This window comes from Cygnus olor, chromosome 19 (genome assembly GCF_009769625.2).
Source record: "Cygnus olor isolate bCygOlo1 chromosome 19, bCygOlo1.pri.v2, whole genome shotgun sequence".
Taxonomy (NCBI): Eukaryota; Metazoa; Chordata; class Aves; order Anseriformes; family Anatidae; genus Cygnus; species Cygnus olor.
This window is the reverse complement of record NC_049187.1, coordinates 5,079,357-5,098,515: the sequence shown is the minus strand read 5'-3', so window position 1 is coordinate 5,098,515 and position 19,159 is coordinate 5,079,357. Positions and strand designations below refer to the sequence as shown.

General features: G+C 37.0%; 1 protein-coding gene across 2 annotated transcripts in view; it reads left to right on the top strand.

Annotated features, from left to right (window-relative positions):
* CDK5RAP2 (CDK5 regulatory subunit associated protein 2) overlaps positions 1–19,159 on the top strand; it is an 80,008-nt gene that overhangs the window by 19,871 nt on the left and 40,978 nt on the right. For both annotated transcript variants that reach the window (XM_040531574.1, XM_040531573.1), the window contains exons 13-18: positions 3,790–3,957; positions 4,786–4,956; positions 11,437–11,534; positions 14,240–14,370; positions 15,975–16,090; positions 17,608–17,736. In XM_040531574.1, coding sequence (XP_040387508.1) covers positions 3,790–3,957; positions 4,786–4,956; positions 11,437–11,534; positions 14,240–14,370; positions 15,975–16,090; positions 17,608–17,736 — 813 coding nt within the window. The remainder of the gene's footprint in view (positions 1–3,789; positions 3,958–4,785; positions 4,957–11,436; positions 11,535–14,239; positions 14,371–15,974; positions 16,091–17,607; positions 17,737–19,159) is intronic.

Below are 19,159 nucleotides of genomic sequence, written 5' to 3'. Positions count from 1 at the left end.
AACCTGTTTCCTATTCCTTGCAGAACGGCTGTTTCAATTTCAGAGTTGCTAGTACATTTAGATATAGCAACCCTGCCTGTGAAATGTTGCCCATTAAGTAGTAGATATGTGGGCGAAAAAAAATATGCTGTGATATTTTGCTCTTTGACAAATAGAAAACCACTTCAGTCATCTGATGCGAAATTCTTATGAGACAGCCCTAAAAATCCTATTCTATTTATTCTCTGAGATACCTACTTATTAGTGTTTCTACTCTGTTAGGATGAAGCTAGCACAGGTGTGTCTAAACTGTAGAAATTGCCACTGACATCTGTAATGAACTGCTGTCTTAACTCTTCCCTCACTCCCAGGAAAGGTTTCAAAGACTTCTCCTATACTGTTGTTGGGGTAATCTCATTTTTTTTGCATATATCTGTCTGGGCAAATGAGCACGCACAAAACCTTAGAGAGCCAGAAGAGGTACTTCTGCCCTGTTGTAAGCCAGTTTGTCTGGAGGTGATTAGTCATTACTGTACTTGGATGGAAGAAGGTTAAACTAAGTTAATTAAGACTGCTAAACGTGACCTGATCATCCAAATCCTACCAAACTACTGCTCGGTAGCAGGAGGCTTTTGCAGCAACACATGTTCTTGAGTGCTCTCTGTGCCTAAGGGTGGCTAAGTGCCCTGCCTTTTTACTGAGTCAACTTCAAAAGCAAAAACTTTCAGGTCAGTGCTTTCCAGAAGCTGCTGTTAGGCGGTAGTTCAGTGTCATTTTAAGCTCTCTGAAATAACCTTTGGGCATACATTCTCACAACTGATGAGCAATAAACATCAACACACCCTTAATGCTGCTTTCCTTAGCCATGTTGCTGTGTCTCTAACAGCTCAGTATTTCTTGCTTGAAGAGTTTGGTTCAAGCTCAGATCATTTAAACACGAAACTGTTCTCTCTCCAGATCTAAATGCAGAAAATTAGAGTATATTTATTTGTTGTTCATAGTTGATCATTTGATTGGGGGAAAATGCAGAATAACTCATTAGGTAGACTTTATTACCTACTCTTCCTACTTGCAGCTCAGCCTGAGAGGGAGGTTTTGGAGCCTCATGACTTAATGATTCACCAACCTGTTTCCCATCTGACAAGGAGGGGGAGGCATCCGCTCCAGTCTTTGACGTTATACTGCTTCACGTTCATTTTTCTTAGTTCAACTCTCATTAATCATAGAAAAGTCTCTCGGGGAAAAAGGTTGGCAGAAGGAATAGCGAGGTTTATGCTCTGAGAACCATAGGTACTCTATTATCCTTGCAGCTCGATGTATAGAAACCAATAGATTTTCTCCCAGACAATTTGAGTGGTCAATGAGTTCAAGCAGCCTGCTATAGTGATGGATAGTTTTGTGCGTTACGGAATTCTGCGTTATGCAAAGAAACCAACTTTCAGTCTCAACTCTGACTTGTTTGGGAAGGATTTAAGGGAACTTTGTGGGCAGAATTAGTGGAGATGAACTCGAACTACAAGTCTCTCGCAGGCTTTTCTTTTCCTGTTTTCTGCAATAGCATGTGTTGTCAGTCCAGCTCTTTCCCTAAACCTAGCCATAATATTTGTGCTGTTTTAAAGGCAGAAGCTTGGTCTCTGTACCTGACAAGTGTTATACACTGAGACTAGGTCATAAGGGGTGTAGTACTGTTATTGCAACAGCATGCTTCCTACCTGGGCATACCTGCATCTTCTCGTAAATCTGTTTATGGTTTTCATAAAGAGAAGTCACGGAGTATTGGTTCTTGAAGTTACGGTACAGATCATGAGTGTTCTTTTGAAGTTGGGTTACCTAGTAGTGATACAATAGCACAAAAAATGATGCAAAAATAAAAAAAGAGTAAACTTTGCAGTGCATCACGAAAATCATAATGCTGCAGTTAGTCCTCTACTTCCACTTCAAGTGTTGTATGTGATGCGACCCACTTGAAGAGTTCCATAGCTTGAAGCCAAAAGGCTCAGTGGTTATGAGATGTTACGCGACTTCCAAAGGAATTGCTCTGTGCTGCAGTCTATGGTTTTAGTTAGTAGTTAATAGAAATAGAAGCATATTTGACACTTTGCACATACACACAAAATTTGGACTTAGTTCTGCAATTCTTCATTTTATTTGGCAAACAAGTAGTCTTTTGGTCATGAAAAAATACCTCTATTGATTTGCAGAACCGAGGGTATAAGCTTACCCATTCTTTGAAACTGAATAACATTTGATGAGTTTTTTGGGGGAGCTATTAGCGATGTCTTAGCTGATTCCTGGTAATGAAGCTAAGATTAAGCAAGTAAACCAAAAGGCATCGCAAATGACAATTTGTGTTTAATGTGCAAAATAAACAGAAATAAAACACTGCAGTAGTAAAGTGATGTTAAAGATTTGATGTGAACCTGCATGAAGCAAGGTAATTAAGTCAAGAAAAGGACATAAAACAGTTTGTAAAGAGAATGCAATTAAAGTGTCACTAGTACTATTTCCCTGTACTTAGAATAAGAAACAACTATTGAATTTTAAATCCCAGCGGAGGTAAATGGAAAGTTTATAGGTGACTACCATATGTGCAAACTATTTAAAGGGCTTATGGTACCTCACAAATGGGCCCTTTTTGGAAATAAGAGGAAAATGTATTTGAAGGTGTAGGCTGTGTTACCCGATTCTTTGGGTCTGAGGAGAAGTTTGGATGTTACAAAGCAAAGGCTTCTGTAAGTTTTAGTTGTTTAATTTTAAGCAACAGTGCCTTTGTAAAAGGTTTCTACTTCCCTTTTTCCACACAGTCCTTGCAGTAAATGTCCTAGATCATCTTGCAAAATAAAAACTTAGAAAATGAAGCTTTGTGTATATACAGGCTATGTATTTTTCAGTTTGAAACTTCCAACAGATCAGCAAAAAAGTTACAGTTGACACAAAGGGTGGTAGTGGGAGAGAAGCTGAAATGGTAGAATGTTATCAGAGCCTTGTTTAGCTTTTCCACTGCTCTGTGTTCCTGCACTTTTCCACTCTGTAACTGGAAACTGGGTATTAATAACACACTTATAATTTCATCTGTATTTTCATTGATTCAGTGATTTTCCCAGTTAGTAGTAAAATGTAAAGAATAAAAGGGAACCGGAAGTTCAGATGGCAATTTTTTGATTGAAATAGGAGCGTCTGTAGGAACATAGATGAGAAAACTGTAATTATGGTCACCATCAAGTGTGTGACTTGCAAGTTAGGAGATACTGCTTTTTACATCACAGTAGTCCATGTTGATCCAAACAGATAGCAGGGTCCTTTGGACTTGCTACTGAATCAGGTTATTGAAAGAGACTTCTGTCTTTTCAAAGCAAAATGGACAATAAGTGAGTGTTTATTGATGGATGTGTCATTTCCATGTCTTAGTTACCTAATCTTGAAGCTGCAGGAAAGGAGAAGAACAAATGACAAACCATTTTTTCCTATTTCTAGCAGTGGATGAAACTGACTCAGAAGTTAGTGTTTGTTTGGACAGTGGCAGCATGATATTTCTAACAGCCTTGGAGTCCAGTCATTCTTTATGAAAAGCATGTGAACAATAACAGTTTAGATTTTTAGAAAGCAATACTGACACCTTATCTAAAAGTTTTCTTTAATTATAATCATAATACTGATACTAAGAGAAAGATACCGGCTTAAATACATTCTCCAGACTATTTAGTGATATGCGTAATCTAAAGTAATGGAAAGTTAAGCTATTAATGTGGCTTGTCAATCTTAAACATTTTTAAAGTTGATTTGCTAATTATTCAGTTTCATTTTTTGTAGGACCTTAGAAATCAACTAGAGAAATTACACGGTGAAATGACTGAGAAAGAAAAAGCAGTTGAACATTACAATATTCTTTTGAGTGAAAGCAATCAGAAGTTGCAGAGCCAAGAACTAGTTATCAAGCGGCTAACAGACAATGTCAATCAAAAGGATCTATTGCTTCAGGTAGGTAGACTTGAGTTGAAATTAAAAAATGAAAAGTTGTAATTTGATTTTGCATGAGGAATGATTACAAAATCCCATTTGTATTTGGAATTACTGTTGATTTTGATGGTAATCCTTCACTTCGTATAATACTGTATTTGCAGAACAGACCTAATTTTAGAGATCTGTGGCGTTAAAAAGATTTTTTGTTAAGGTTTTATTAAGCGCTTGTACTAAGGGGAGAAAAAAGCTTTACTCATACTTCTGTAGATTTTTCACTGATGTGTTAGGGTACTTTAAAAGCTCTGAAGTGCCTATGATTTACAGTTCGTTGTGCAGAAACTAGAAGTTGAGGAATAGACATAGACAGTGAAATATTTTCTCCTTCTCTTTTTTTTTATTTTAATGAAAATAAGCATGTTCAAAACAAGGCTTGTGAGAAGGCACCTGTCTGAATCTTTAAAGAACCCCTGCTCAAACATTTTGCAGCTGGAGGTACAATGCTGAAAGGTACTGGTGGTATTCAACCAGCAAAGCAAAGACAAATAGTTGAAGTTGCTCTGTACATGGAGACCAAAGTGCATTCCTTGACTTAATGCATAAATACTGCTAAGTTTTCATACATAATCAGATTTTTTTTTCTTTTTTAATATTTAAATGATTGGATAGTTGCCCAAAGCTTTTGTTTGGTCTTTTTTTTTTTTGGTTTCGGTTTCGGTATGTTGAGCTCCTCTTTTGTGAGATTTGTAAAGAATGTTTGGGCATTTCCTGAATTTTGCTTGTGTACTATTTTGCAGTATAACAGCAGGGTAAATTTTGCAAAACCATATTATTGTTTTCTTTTGTTAGAACATTGATGAAACAATTAAAGAAAAGGATGGAGAATTGCAGGAGCTGCTGAATAAGAATAAGAGCCTTCTAAGAGCCAATGAAGAACTTGAACTGAAAAATGAGGGTTTAGTAAAGGAAAAATGTGCTGTACAGTCACAGTCAATCATCAGGATAGTCAGAGAGGTAGAGGTGAGTTTCACGGAACTGTGATCATTTGCAGATAAATACTTTGACTTTAAATTAATGAGAATTTTCCTTTTGACTTCAAACTTGCAGATTAATATGCTTTGTAAATCATCCATGTAGCAAGGGGTAGTTTTTCCTTCGGATCAGTACCATCTTGAAATGTTCTGTAATATTAAAACTATAACAATAACTTTATTAATAATAGAGTTATATTTTTAGGTCACTTGAAATGTTTTAAAAGCATATGATTGTGGTGGTGTTGATCTGGCATCAAAAGTGTACATAGTATTGTACGCTGATGAGTTTATATGATATTACTAAAAACTCTACTCTCTGAAAGTGCATAAAATACTTTCCCTGCCTACTGTAAAGATGTAGAGTTTAGTGGCCATTAGGGCAGATGTACTTCCCTGAATGAGAGGGTATCTGCACCTGAAGAGTATTGTAGAGGAAGGTTTGTGAGCTTCTAATAGATAAGGGGAACGATTGCACTGAGCTAGTGACCGCAAGAGATATGGGTAGGAGCAAAGATGTGTTTAGAACAAGAAAAAATACCTTAAAACAGGAGGAGAATGGATGGAGATGGTGTAGAAATATGCATATATTAAAAAGATGAATAATACATGCCCATTATTTTATTTGGTGACATAAATTGAGAAGAATTTTAGGTGCCTGAAATCTGAGGTCAGAATTCAGAGACTCAAAATGTAGAGTTAGTTACTTTTTTTTTTTCTCTTCTAATGTTGTACTAGCCAAAGAAAAAAGATCACATGCCAGTGGGAAGTTTTGATCACTTGCTGATCCATCAGTGCATTTATTATTATTGTGTACAGATTACTGGACAAATAAGCTGCTTTTGGAGATACGTTACATTTCTTGTCTTTTTTTTCCTGTTGTTTGCAGTATGGTCTGTTAAGATTACCAAAAGCATCAGGCAAAATAACAAGAATTAGACTAGTACCTCCTAGTGGAGGAGAAAGCTATTTAATTTTTTTAATTACGTATCAGTCATTAAAGGGATTTTCTCAAGGATATTTCAAATAAAGAAAGCCAATGACAAAGGAAACATAAGTACTGTATCTACTCTCACAATCTGAACACACTGGTGATGAGATGTTTAATATGTTACGAACGCTATTATTAAACAAGATAGGTGTAAGCACAGTTTGAGACACAGGTGTTACTTGGCAAGTTAACAGCAAGGGAGCCGCATCGCTGCTTGCCAGGGTACCAGTGCAGAGTACGTTGAAGTGCAGATGGATATACAGCCAGAGAAAATGAAGTCTCTGCAAGGCTGTGCAGAAATTTTACCTCTGTAAAACAAACCGCAGTGCATGCACATAACTTCTGTCACAAAGGGACCTAAGGCTGATGGAAAATCATACAGAATTAATGAAAATCCAACACTAACTTTCCTCTGTACACCGCACTTCTGATACAGGTGCATAACCAGGAGAGAGAACAGTGGCAAGTGAAGCCATGCATGGTAATGACCCAGTACCCACCTTCTAATCACAATCTATTCTCTGTTGCTGGTTCACTTAGTGATTGTGAACAATACCTAATCACAATCCATTGTCCTCTCAGCTCAACCTCTATGTAAGATATCACCTCTATGAACCCATTTCAGCATATTAATCATAAGTTTTTGGACACAGATTATCGAGAGCTATGCTCTTATTGGCTGCCTTGGACTCTTTGATGACTTTGCAGTGCTGCACCAACTCTCAACAAACGCACAGCTGGATCCTCCCCACCAGAGAGAACAGAAACCAAGCTCTTCTGGCCTCACTGATCTCTAAAGTTGAAGAAACTGAACTGAGAGATGCAGAACTTTCTCTCTTTCATCATACCTTTTAACTCTGTTTTAATGTAATGATAAATTTTAAAGCAACCAACATCCAAAGCTCTGCTGGGTGCCTCGACCAGGCCAGGGAAGATAAATGACAGTTTCTAATTAAAGTTTGGATTCTTGAGCCACTGTGATGGGCTAGAGAGAAAGAAAGGGAGTGTGCAAAAGCACTGATGATTAGGTTAGTCATGCAGCTGCTGACTCTGGTATCTGTGAAGCCTTGGAATTAAATATTTTTTTACAGCCAAGGAATTTAGAAGCGCAGTGGTGTCGATATAATCTTGAAGACTTTATCTGGTTTTGTGCTTAATGCTCTTCTCTCACCACCAACACTCCTTTACTTACAAAACTCTTCTTGTTGGAACATTTGTTAGGCAAATATATTTCTAGCAATAGTTTAGACCTTCACAGTTCATTTTAATACTGAGAAAAGCAGATAAATTGAGAAAGGTGCCTCTTGCTCAGTCCTTTAGCTATGCTTCTGGGTTCTGTTGTGTTGCACATATAACCTTGCATACAGCAGTAAGAGGCCACAGTGATGTGAGTTTTAATTCTAAATTGACTTCTCTAAGTGCACAAAAAGTCCTTAGATTTGCTGTAATATCTTTCCTTAACGTCTGTTTCTGGGAAGGGGAGCTTATATACCACTCGAGGGTGGAGTAGGAAATGAGGTTGGCTGCTGCATTGCAAGGCAAATCTGATGTTTCTGCAAACACACTGCACTTGGTAATTCCTGCACGATCAGCATATTGCTTGTCTCTAGTTTTAATTACTCCAGTATTTAGGGAGTTAATACTGTGCAGTCAGGGAATTGAAAAATACTGTGTGCATACAGTTGCGATGTCTCGTTTGCTGCAGTTGGAGAAATTACAGCCAAACCATGAAAGTCATTGATGTAGCCAGAGCGTTGCAGTTGTTGGGTGTCCTGACAGCTGGAATTGGTGCAATTGTTGGGATACTGCAGCTGTGTCTTAGCTGCTGGAACTGATGCAATGTGCATATTGTTGCCGAGTCATTGTGATTTTGGAAAGTGAGGTAGTTGACCTTTTTTTTTTTTTTTGTACAAGTGTCCTGTCTATTAATTGGCAATCAGTGCACTGTAGTTGTTGCTTTCAATCTCTTTAAATTGATGTTGTGAACTGGGAGGCAGTTCAGCTTCTGATCTGATGAGATTAGTTTACAGATGAAAACAGCGAATGTTTTTGTCAATATCCATGTCTTCACACCCCTCAGCCATGTCGCTTTTTACCCGTTACACTGAAAGTGGCCTGGTGAGGGGCACGGATGGGATTGGTGTATCTCTCCGTTCACTTACCAGCAGAAATTTCATCTTGCAGGACTTAGCCTGATGAAGTGACATTTGAAGATCTGTTTATAGCCCAGTAGGTTTGCCTTCCGTACCAGCAAGAAGGGCCGTAAGTTCCTCAGAGCCATCAGCTTTTTGACATTTTCCGTGTTGAGATGATGATGTCTGAAAGTCACCAACAGTCTTTAGCTACAGCCATTTCCATCTTTAGATATCTGACTCACTGGCCTGTAGCAATTTTAATCTTATTAGCGATCGTTTCATTTATGGTAGACCATCCACACAGTTCACTGCAAGGTTAGAAGAAATTACCAAATTGTGACACTAATGGATGGAGGGATGAATCAGTGGTGGGGTGTAGGTTATGGCCTTCTCGCAGTCATCCATCCCCTAACCTTCAGAGATTTTGAAATGATCCCAACGCCTGTTGCAAGGAAGGGAGGGTTCAGTAAGGCAACCAGATATTTTTGTGACTTTGCCAGGAAGTTACTTATTGTGGAGACATAAGCCTTCTACTTTCATTGCTTACAATTTGAGAAACCTTTTAATGAAAATAAGTTATGTTTTCTACCACTGCTGCTTAGCAATAGTATTTCAGATTTAAATATAGACTTTAATGTATTAGATTGCCTGCTTTCACGGGAATATAAATCTTTCACTGCAATATGGTCCTGGATGTCTTGCAGCTATCTCTTCTAACACATTTTCCTTCACACCATGTGTCAAGAGGTTTAATGTTTCATTAACTCCCACAGCATTATGGTCTATGTAAGTTACAGAGCTGCCTTATGTTTTGTGTACCTTTGGGGAGTTGATTGGAATAATTCACTCCTACGCTTTATTTAGAAGTGACAGTAATAATGTACCAAAAAAACCTTCATGCTGTATCTTTTCATCCTTATTATTCATGAAGAATTCTGAAAAATCACGAACAATGCTTCGTGATTTTGCTAACCTCCACCTAGCTAGTTGAATTTAGGGTTTGTAAGAATTTACCTATAGCCTCTGACATTTGGAATTAGGAAACATCTCACGTCTCCCATAACGGAGAAAAATAGAGTTGGGAGGGTTTCGTGAGGTTACGCGGAGTTTGGTGTAAATGTAGAACTAAATTAACATGTGAATTTTGAAGGAAATGTAAGAGAAGGAGCACGGTTCTGTGTAACACCACTTTGCTAATACAGCACTCGTAGACCCTGAACAATTGGTGACAACCGTTATCTAATTTGTGTACCGTAAACTCTTCAGAGTGACATTACTTTGCCAGTTCTTCAGAAGGAGCTTTTAATTAGGATACAGTTCTGTAGTGTCTTCAGTAATAATTGCAAGGCTTATATCAGACATATGGAGGAGTTCACCAGAACTTTTAACAGACTGTTAACCAACTAAATTAAGTCAAAAGAGTTATTTCTTTCTGTTGCTTTCTGTGTCATTGATCAGTGTTGTTGTCAGTGATCAAACTTTTTCCAAATTAAATTGCAATCTGTGTATTTTATGTCTAGTGACTGTTCTTAAAAGGCTGAGGTTCCAGCATGGTGATGAGTCCTTAGCTCAGGCTGTAAGATTTACTTTTTTACAATTTTTTTCTTAAGAGAATTTTTTATTAATGGACTCTGGATCACCTATCTCACACAGTTTGCCCTTGTGTTTCTCAGCACTCAGTCAGCAGAAATCATTGCTGTGTGCTTCGTCTCTGCTCATCTTGATAATAAACTTGATATTATTCATATATAAAATAGTGTTTAAAATATAAACTGCACCAGAAACTGGAAGAATTTGTTAGAGTACAGCTACCACTCAGGATAATGGCAGCAGAACATGATGAGCACATGCAAAGGCAAGGTCCCTTCTTCAAGGAATCTGCAGGGTTAAGTGGTAGGAGCTGCTCTGTCGGCAGTAAGATCTGGTATGCAGATTATCTCAACGGAAGTAATTTGATCAAAACTTGATTACATTTGCAAAATATTATTTAACATGTTTGCTAGCACACTGAAGTACGAGCGTAAATAATTAAAAGTAAACAACAGTTGTCCTTGCTTTTGTACTGTTTACTTTGCAGAATACTGAATTTTTCAAATTAACAGTGTTTGCATCGTTAGTGTGAATTAACGAGATTCTACTATAGCTGATTTTTTGTTGCAATTCCTGGCTTAGCAACTGCAATTGGAGTAATAACAGCTGCTTAAAACTCCTGGGTGTAGATTTCTTCCCTGTTAATGATGTGTTCGCTGATGATTTAGTATCTCTTGAGAGTTTAGTTTCCAGTCTTGAGGTTGTAACATGGAGAAGACAGAATTACCTCTCATTCTTGTTCTCTAGAGTTATCGTGTCATACTAGAGCCATACACATCCCCACTAGCTGGGGTGCTTTTTTTGTTCGTGCTTTCAGTTCTCAGTCCGAAAGGAAAACAGAGAAGCAACAAGGCCCATTCTTCTCAGAGACAGAAGATACTGTGCCTGACATGAATACATCTAAATTAGATATAAATATCCCAGATATTTTCTCTTCTGAGCCAACTGATATCTTAGATGTTTTTATGCAATAAGTGCAAGCTCCTTTAAATAGCTGCATTTTTTGCCTCCTGCTGAAAAAGTGGCTGAGTGGTTGTTTTGGGTTGAAAGAAATCTTGGGAACTTATAGCAGGTATTTCCTGAGCAAGTAGCAGAAGAGCCTGGATTTATTTGATATACCTTCTCTGAGCAAGGCTGCAGGTGAACAATTTTCTTTGCACAAGCAGAGAAAGCAGCTTGTAGTCACCCAGGTGAGTGTTCAGAAAGCAGACTCAATGAGCATGTATCTGACATGTCCGTCCTTTGGCAGCTCAGTGCAATCCTTTTTATTCAGAAATGCAACAGAATTTGCAGAAACCCTGCCCCCAAAAAAGCCAGTTTTATCCAGAATATGGAGAGGGTGTTAGGCTGATGTTTTAAAATGTGTGCTTGGGCTTCTCTACTACCCTTGCCTTCCCCTATGGTAGCCAGCAGCCAGCGTGTTCCTGGCTTGCTGAGCTGTAAATTTAGGAAGTGAGGATGCTGGGGGAAAAAGGATTTTAGGCTGTCAGAAAAATGATGCACCAGTATTTCAATATGTAACTCACTTATGGTAGGTAAATAACAAAATGCTATTAGCTTCCTGCAATAACAGCTGATTTACGTATCCTGAATAGTTTCCAGATTCATATGAAGCTATCGAGGTGGGCAGTCCTCTTTAGTGACTTTTGAATTTCTCCTTTCAGCTTTTCTCCTTTGCGTGTCTGCACATAGTTGTACACAGGCAATCTTAAAATTACGTTGTAGGTTTACTGTTTTCTCTTTTTCCATTTAGGAAAAGAAAGAATCTGAATATGAAAAGCTGATACTTGCTTTGAAAAAGGAACAAAATATTTATTCTACACTAGTGAAGACCTTTAAAGAATCTGATAGGTAAGTACTTCTTCTATTTTGGTGGAAAATCTAAACTCAAAGGGCCAAAGTTAGAAGTTGTGAAAAATAGTGTAGCTTAACTGGAGTGGTCATTATTTTGTACAGGCCAATTGTTAATGAAGCTGTACATTGTAATGAAGCTTTTACAGCTACCTGTAAAAAATAGAAATATTTTTTTCTTTCCTCCTTAAAATAGAAATATTTTTTTAAATTAAGGTTGCGTTATCTCAATTACCTAAATGCTTCTAAAAATATTTCTCTTTGGATTGGATTCTCAGCTCAGTCAGATGTTTATTTATGTACATTTGTATATTTGGTACGTTTATGTACCAAAGAAAACAGCTAGATTTTCAGAGGAGGTACTTGTCCTGCGTTGGACTATACGGGAAAAATCAAATCACAGGGAAATGTTCAGTGTAGGACTGATTTACCATAGTTTACTCCTTCTAAAATGCAGGTAATGATTATTTTCAAAGTGCCACCTTGAAGATTGTGATGTAAACATCATCAAGAATATAATCAAGTAAGCTTTTGGAGAAGTTTAAACAAAACAGAATAATTGACATTTTCATAGGATATTTTCAACGCAAAGCCTTCAAAAGCATATTAAACTTTTCAACCTTTTAAAATTAAAACCCAGCATTCTAGAAAGAAACCTCAGGCCTACTTTGTGTCCTACTATTGCGTGGCAGTCAAGGAGGAGACGTTATGGAATAAAGAAAATTCTTAGCCTTTGGGTAACAATGTTATTGGTTTTAGTAAAATGTGGTTTTACTGTTATAATTACAAATATCTTAATTAAGTATTTGGAGAATTTGGGAGACGGCTCCTAGCTCTTCCTGCCTGAAGGCTTGTACCTGCCAGCTTTGTGGGAACACGTTTGTATTTGCAGTCAGGGTATAGACCCCTATAGTTTGAATGCCGGCAAGTGAGTACTGCTAAAGTAGATGAGATCCAGCATTTGAAATAAGCGCATTAATAGTAATGCCGTCCTGTGCTTGGCCACAGCTCAGCAGCTGATAATAGAATCTTTTTCATTACGAATAGTGATAGAAGTCAGATTAGGGAGATTACTTCTTATCTCGAGGAAAAGAGCGCTGCCTTTTGTGGCTGGTTTCTGTTGAACAATCACCCAATGAAGGAAGAAGCCAGTTTGGTTTAGTATTTCATACAAAGGGCGCCCTGCCATTGAAACACAGTCTGAGGGTAAGGGGATTGTGGCTATGCTGTGTTGTAATGACAACACTAAGTAACAGCTCTGCTACCAGCTTTTCTTAGGATACCTTTCAAATGGGGAAAATTATAACTGTACTTGACTATGCAACTTGAATGGGTATTTTTCAAAATAAGCTACCTGATGTCAGCACCAAGACATTTCTTGTCTCTCCAAGCAGAGAATCGATGCTTTTTCTCATAAAACCTTTAACGCAGGAAAAGGAGAAAAAGCTTACTTAGCTTTTAGTGATGTGGTGATTTGTTTTTCTTCTTAATTTTTGCTGAGCGTTTAAGAGAGCTCTCTCTTCAAAGATATTCCTGAGCCAGGGAGAGCTGGTTAAAGCAATGGTTTCTTGTGCAAAAAAACCCCGACAACAGCACACTTGTCAGAAGACAGACTGAGAGTCTTTTCATATATGCTGCCTTTTAATTAATGCATTTCTACAATATGCTCTTCTTCTCATGCAAGTATGATATACTGTCTACTTCTGTCTAGTCTCCTGTAAGACAGATTTGAATTTTGTTTGAAAGATTCCTGGATTGTCAGACCTTTCCCTGTAGCGGATTGGAAATTCTACAGCAGCTTAATTTATCTTAAAGTACTGAGCTTTGGAGTGAATTAAATGTCAGAATAAATAATACGATGAGTTCAGTAACACCTTGTTATTTTTTATTAAATCTAGTTTATTTCATACTATTACAATTTCAGTTTTTAGTGTACTTAAGTCTTTTTATGGACTGATCATAACTGTGTTGTCGATGCTGTTGAAGGGTAATGGGGAAGATCTAGCAGGGGACAGCTGGATGTGCTGACGCTGTGAGAACTAGGAGACAGTGACTGATGGTAAAGTAAGCACTTCAGTGGCTATGTTGAAAAAAAGCTGCTTAAAGAATTAACTCATGTTGACAAATTGTCATTTTTAAGTTGTGGAATTTATACTCAGTTGTGATAATTGACGCAATTTCAACTTGAAAGGTCGCTTTACAGATTGTTGGCTACCTGAAGAATTAAAATAGTTGGATTGTGCCTGGGTCATATTTTCAATGAAATGTGATTTTTTTATTTTTTTTTTTTAGTGGAGCATTATATTGTATAGCATAGTTCTGTAGCAAGGGAACAAAGTTTCCATGGTCACCACATAATGGAATACACAGAAGTTAGTCATTTTAGTTTTCCTTAAAAAAAGTACAAAGAAATTGGCCCTTAGAATATATCTGTCATTAAGCTGAAACAATCAGCATAGTTCAAAGCAGCAAGAAAGGGTGTGGATGTAAAGGCTTATTCTCATCTTTCTGTGCAGGGATTTGTTTGTTCCTATGCATCAAAATGATGTAACTGTGTGATGAAATACAGTGATGGCTACTGTGAAATGGTATCTTTGTGGAAGCCTGCGCATATAAAAGAAACTGCCATGCCCAACAGAATTTATTCAATTGAAATCTTAAAGATTTTTTTAATATATATTTCTGTTTTTCTCCTTTTTCCATAGTTTAAATAGCTTGCAAACAGAGCTAAACAACATCTTCATGTTACGAAAACAACTAGAAGATGACATTCTGGCTAATCGGAATCTACAGAAGATCTTAGAAGATCAGATTAAGGATGTCAAAAACCGACAAGGTCTGTATACATGTGCAGACCATCCCTTTTCTTGGTCTTCTTGCCCAAAAGAAAACTGGTTTTATTATAGTTAGTTTGCAGTGATGGAGAAGAAATGTTTGAAAGTAGATGAAGGTGTGAAAAGGCGTCTTCTCGGCCTTCTGTACTGAAAATTATTTGAGGGATTTGTAACAGAATGTCTTTGAGCAATCATGGCATATACAGAGGCACAGTTTTTCTCTTTCCCTGCAGCAAACGTTAGTAATTCTATGGCAATTCTACTGCAGTGATTATTTCAAGCTGCCTACAATTTTGTACCCGTAGAATTTACTGTTTTTCTGCAGAAATCAGATTTCTGACTTTGAATAAATCTGTGGCCATGGCATCACTTCCTGTCCGTGGAATTTAATTATTTCACAATACTTTGATAAAAAATTTTTGTCTCAGGAAATTGCTAGACTCCTCCTAACACAAGAAGTATTTCCAGAGAAGAAAAAAGTAGTTGGTAGTTTTGTTATTTTGTAGTTTATTCAGAAATAGTAGAGCTTTAAATATAACTTTTTTGTTTGTTGTACTTCTTTGAAGGTGTTTTTAATATATACTTAAATAGAGCAGTGAATGATGTAAGTGGACATTGTTAAAGATAGTTCACTGCACATGTACAGACACATCGGTTTTATTCTGTAGGGGATATATAAAAAACAATAAAGCCTGTTCACTTACCTTTCACTTAAAGCTTCAATTTTGGCATCGTTCCCTTCACAGCTTTGATAAGTGACAAAAGGTAAGCTTCTGCCATTTCAGAGTTTCTGACCTCAAAAGTAAAGAGGTGATGAACAACCAGGGGAAGTCAAAGGGACCTGGGGGCTCTCCTGGGCCCAGTTGTCAAAAGCAGTTGAGCTGTAGGTGAGGCTGTTAGGGAGGAAGGCTCTGAAAATTAGTAATTATTTGTGAAGCTTTGAGTCCTTGCAGCTGCCATGGGATCAGTGTCAGAGTGGGGAGTAGAATTTGGAAGTCTCTTTGTCGTAATTTAGATATGCTTTCTCACTATTTAATGAAATAATACAGATATATAGAATAATAGAGAATTAATTGTCTATGTTGCAAATGAACAGGTGTTTATTGAAATGTAACAAACCATTCATATGGCTATAGAGGAAATTAAAAAGTATTTTCAATTCCATTAATTTTCAATTATTTTGAGCCAAAAGCAAAATAAATTCCATAACTTGTCTAACCTGGCTTTTTGCATTGAGACTTTGAGTTTATTTTCATAAAAATATGGCTAGAATAACTATCGTTGCCTCACTTATCCTTCCTAAAAATTATTTCTAATTGCAATGCTAAATATGCAAATTATAATGCAGAATTACATTCACGACTCATGCTGATAACAACAGAAAATGCAGCATGTCCAAGCGTCAGAAGCACAAAGAAATGTAAGGACAGAATTTGGTGAGTTGAACAAAAAGCTTATTTTGGTGAATGAAACATTTTAACTGGCCTCCCTGAGATTTACTAGTAGGCACTTATTTGAAAAGTCATGTTTTTGCATTTTATGTTTTGTTTTCCTACAAATAAATAAGAGTTTCTGAAATAATTTCTGTCATTGGTTATTTTGACAGATGAAACACTATCCTTCTGTGGAGATCAAACATCCTATATGAGTATTTGCTTAGGAGAGCAAGATCATTTAAACCTACAGATAGACCATCTGTCTCTTGAAGAACTTAAGAAAAAGGTATTGATCTGTTTTATTATTTACTGGTTTTAATGGCTTAATTCTGCCTCATTTATAGGTTGTGCATCTCTCATGGAAAGAAGCATTGTCTTTATTTAGGTACGGCTTGGTAGTTCTGAAAGGAAGTGATATTCTTATCTGTGTGGTTTGTGATCCACCTTTTATGAACTGTTTGTTCTTGTTACACAACATGAGCTTCAGAGTTTGATGAAACGTAGGTGGGTTGCTGCAAAGCTTTTATGCTAGTTAGCTGGATTCAAGTTTCAGGCTCAATACCTTATTTTAGTCATCATGAAGTATACCAACTCCAAAGAAAAGTTTTTGTATTAAGTATTCAACGATGTGTACCTCATCTGCCTTTATTAATCATGAAGATGGTAGTGGTGTCTGTAATTTATTCTTCTGTATAGCACACCCCATCCCAGGCATTACAAATCTTTTGATAAATAGGGCATGTTATAAAATAACCCTGAGGTAGGTTAACATTATCTCCATTCTACATTAGGAGAACTGAAATTCACAGAAATTAAATGTGCAGGCAATTGTCAAACAATAAATCAGTATTGGAGTACAAAAACCTGTTCTCTTGATGCACCCTGTGCATTGATCTCTGATCAGTGCACCAATTTATGATAAGGACCTGTGCTCAATACGATTGTTTGGGTGTGAATGTAAGTGAAGTTTTACCTTTCTCATGGCCAGCTGAACTGTAGGCAGGTGTTCAAAGTCTGGAGGTGGGTAATCTGACAGAAAGAAGCTTGCCTTACACTGAGCGGGTGTCAATAAAAAAAAAAAACAAACAGATTGTGTCTCAGTCCCATTCTGGGGTTATACCACTTTTATCACTGAAAGTATTCTCTTTGGCATGTTCTGTGACACTCATCAGTAAAAGAAGTTTACAAACCATTTCTTACCTGAAAAAGGGTTTGTATGCCTGTATGCTGATCTGCCTTTTCCAAATATATTCATTGTTCTAATAAAAAGATTTCACTTTCTTCTGCAAACATTGCTTTCTTGATTATACTGCAAGTCTGTGACACTAATATCTGTTTGAAAGTCTTGAACTTGATTGTCCTCTGTGGTACGGATTTTATATTTGTGAAACTACGCACATTGGTAATGTCTTACAAAGGGTGTCTGAGATACAAGAACAGATTGTTTCTGAATATTACTATTGCCCTGTAATGGTGATTTCAGTTGCACCAAAGTGTTTCTTCTCAAATCAGCCTGTTGTGAGGTGTCGTTGGGTTTCTTTTTGCTACTGAATTATGAAAATTGCTATTTTAACTTAGTAACATGGTTGGAAGCTAGTCTCCCAAGTTTAGATTTTTTGAACACTAACTTACAAATATATGATCATGTTTTCATACACAGGGAGATTGTCTCATGAGCAGATACAGAATCCCTGGCTTTCCAGCTCTGCTATGTATATTTACCTGGAGAATTGTATATCATAATTTGTTTTCATACTAGTATGGATATTACCAGTTTTGCTTGTTCTTCCTTGGGTTGTTCAGGTTACTGATCTTCTCTTGATGGTTAAGGATCTGCAGTCAATTAATCAAGAACTTAAGAAAAAGCAGCTCGGACTCAGTACAACAGATTCTCAAGGGAAGGAAGCACTAAAAATATTAAACCAGAGTAAGGTAGGTTTTCTGTGTTAAAATAGTGAATCTGACTCTCGCATCTAATATACCTTGTGGAATCATTTACATTAGTGCAAAATGACTGTAAAACCCTAGGAGCTTAGATTGCTAATTCCTTATAATAACTTTTTAAATTAATGATGTAAACGACTTTAAGAGGTTAGCACAACAGAGAATCAGCTTAATTCAGCAAGTGTTCAGTGATGTGGTTAGTTGATTTTAAGGAAGCAACATACACTTTAAAATATTTATGGCGTCTGTGGTCTGTTGGTTTTGCCTATTGAAAGGGGAAGAGTTAATTTTGCTTTACAAAGAAAGCAATATCTTATATAACATTTTAGCTATTTCTGAATGTCTGCTTGTCTACTGTTCACAAGAGTCATCCTCATGCTGTGCCTAATTCTGTGACAGCTTAGTTCATATCTTGTCTCCACCTGCAAAACGACTAGGGTTCACAATGGCCAAAAAAGTAGGATTAGCACTTTGGGCTGCTTAAAAACATGTTTGTTCGTTCATGTAGAATGGAGAAGTGGACAGCATTGTGGCAGTGCTGAGAGATGCAAGGAAGCACTCATTGCTCGGTGTTTGATGCTATTGCCAAAAGTTAAGACTACTTTAGCTGTGGGGAAGAAGAGTTCTGGGTAAAATACTTCCAAGGATTTTGGGCGCTGGATCCCCATGTATCTTATTATACGTGAATATTGAAGGATATTCAGCAGGCTCTGGTAGACTCTAGTGAACCTTCTAGCTTGTTATAATGTATTGCTGGAAATGTGGCTGGTATTACTTTTCTTTATATTCTGCTGTGGTTTTTGTGTTCAGTTACATCGTTCTTGTATGCTATATATTGAATAGGAAGACAAAAATATAAAAGGAATACTGACGGTAGTATTTTCTGTCTTGAATTTCTAAATCTAAATTAAACTCAAAAGAACAAGAGATAAATAGGAATAGTTTGATTCAGGTGCATGTAGGGATTGCCTAATTCGTGAACTGTCACTGCTGATGATTTTTCTGAAGGACTCTGGAAAAAGGGCCATGTCCTTTACCATATGTGCTGCAGATGCACTGGGAGCAATCAATAGAAGTTACAAAATTATTCTTGCTTTTTCATTTTTAAGACATATTCGTGTTACCTTTAATTGAAACATGTCTTAAATTATAGATCAGCCTTTAGGGGTGCTGCGTATTTTATTAAAATAATGAATTTACATGTTACTTTAATAGATTTGCTCTGTAAAGCTTGTGGGTGATCTGTTTTAAAGTGCTTGCACTTTACATCCTGTAATATTTCTAGTAATTTGCTGTGCCATCCTGCAGAGGGTGCTGCACCCCCACTGATGCAGTAGTTAATAATACCAAAGGAATTTTTGTTCTGTACTAAGATTATCATGACAAGCTATCATGCTCTCATGCGTTTGTA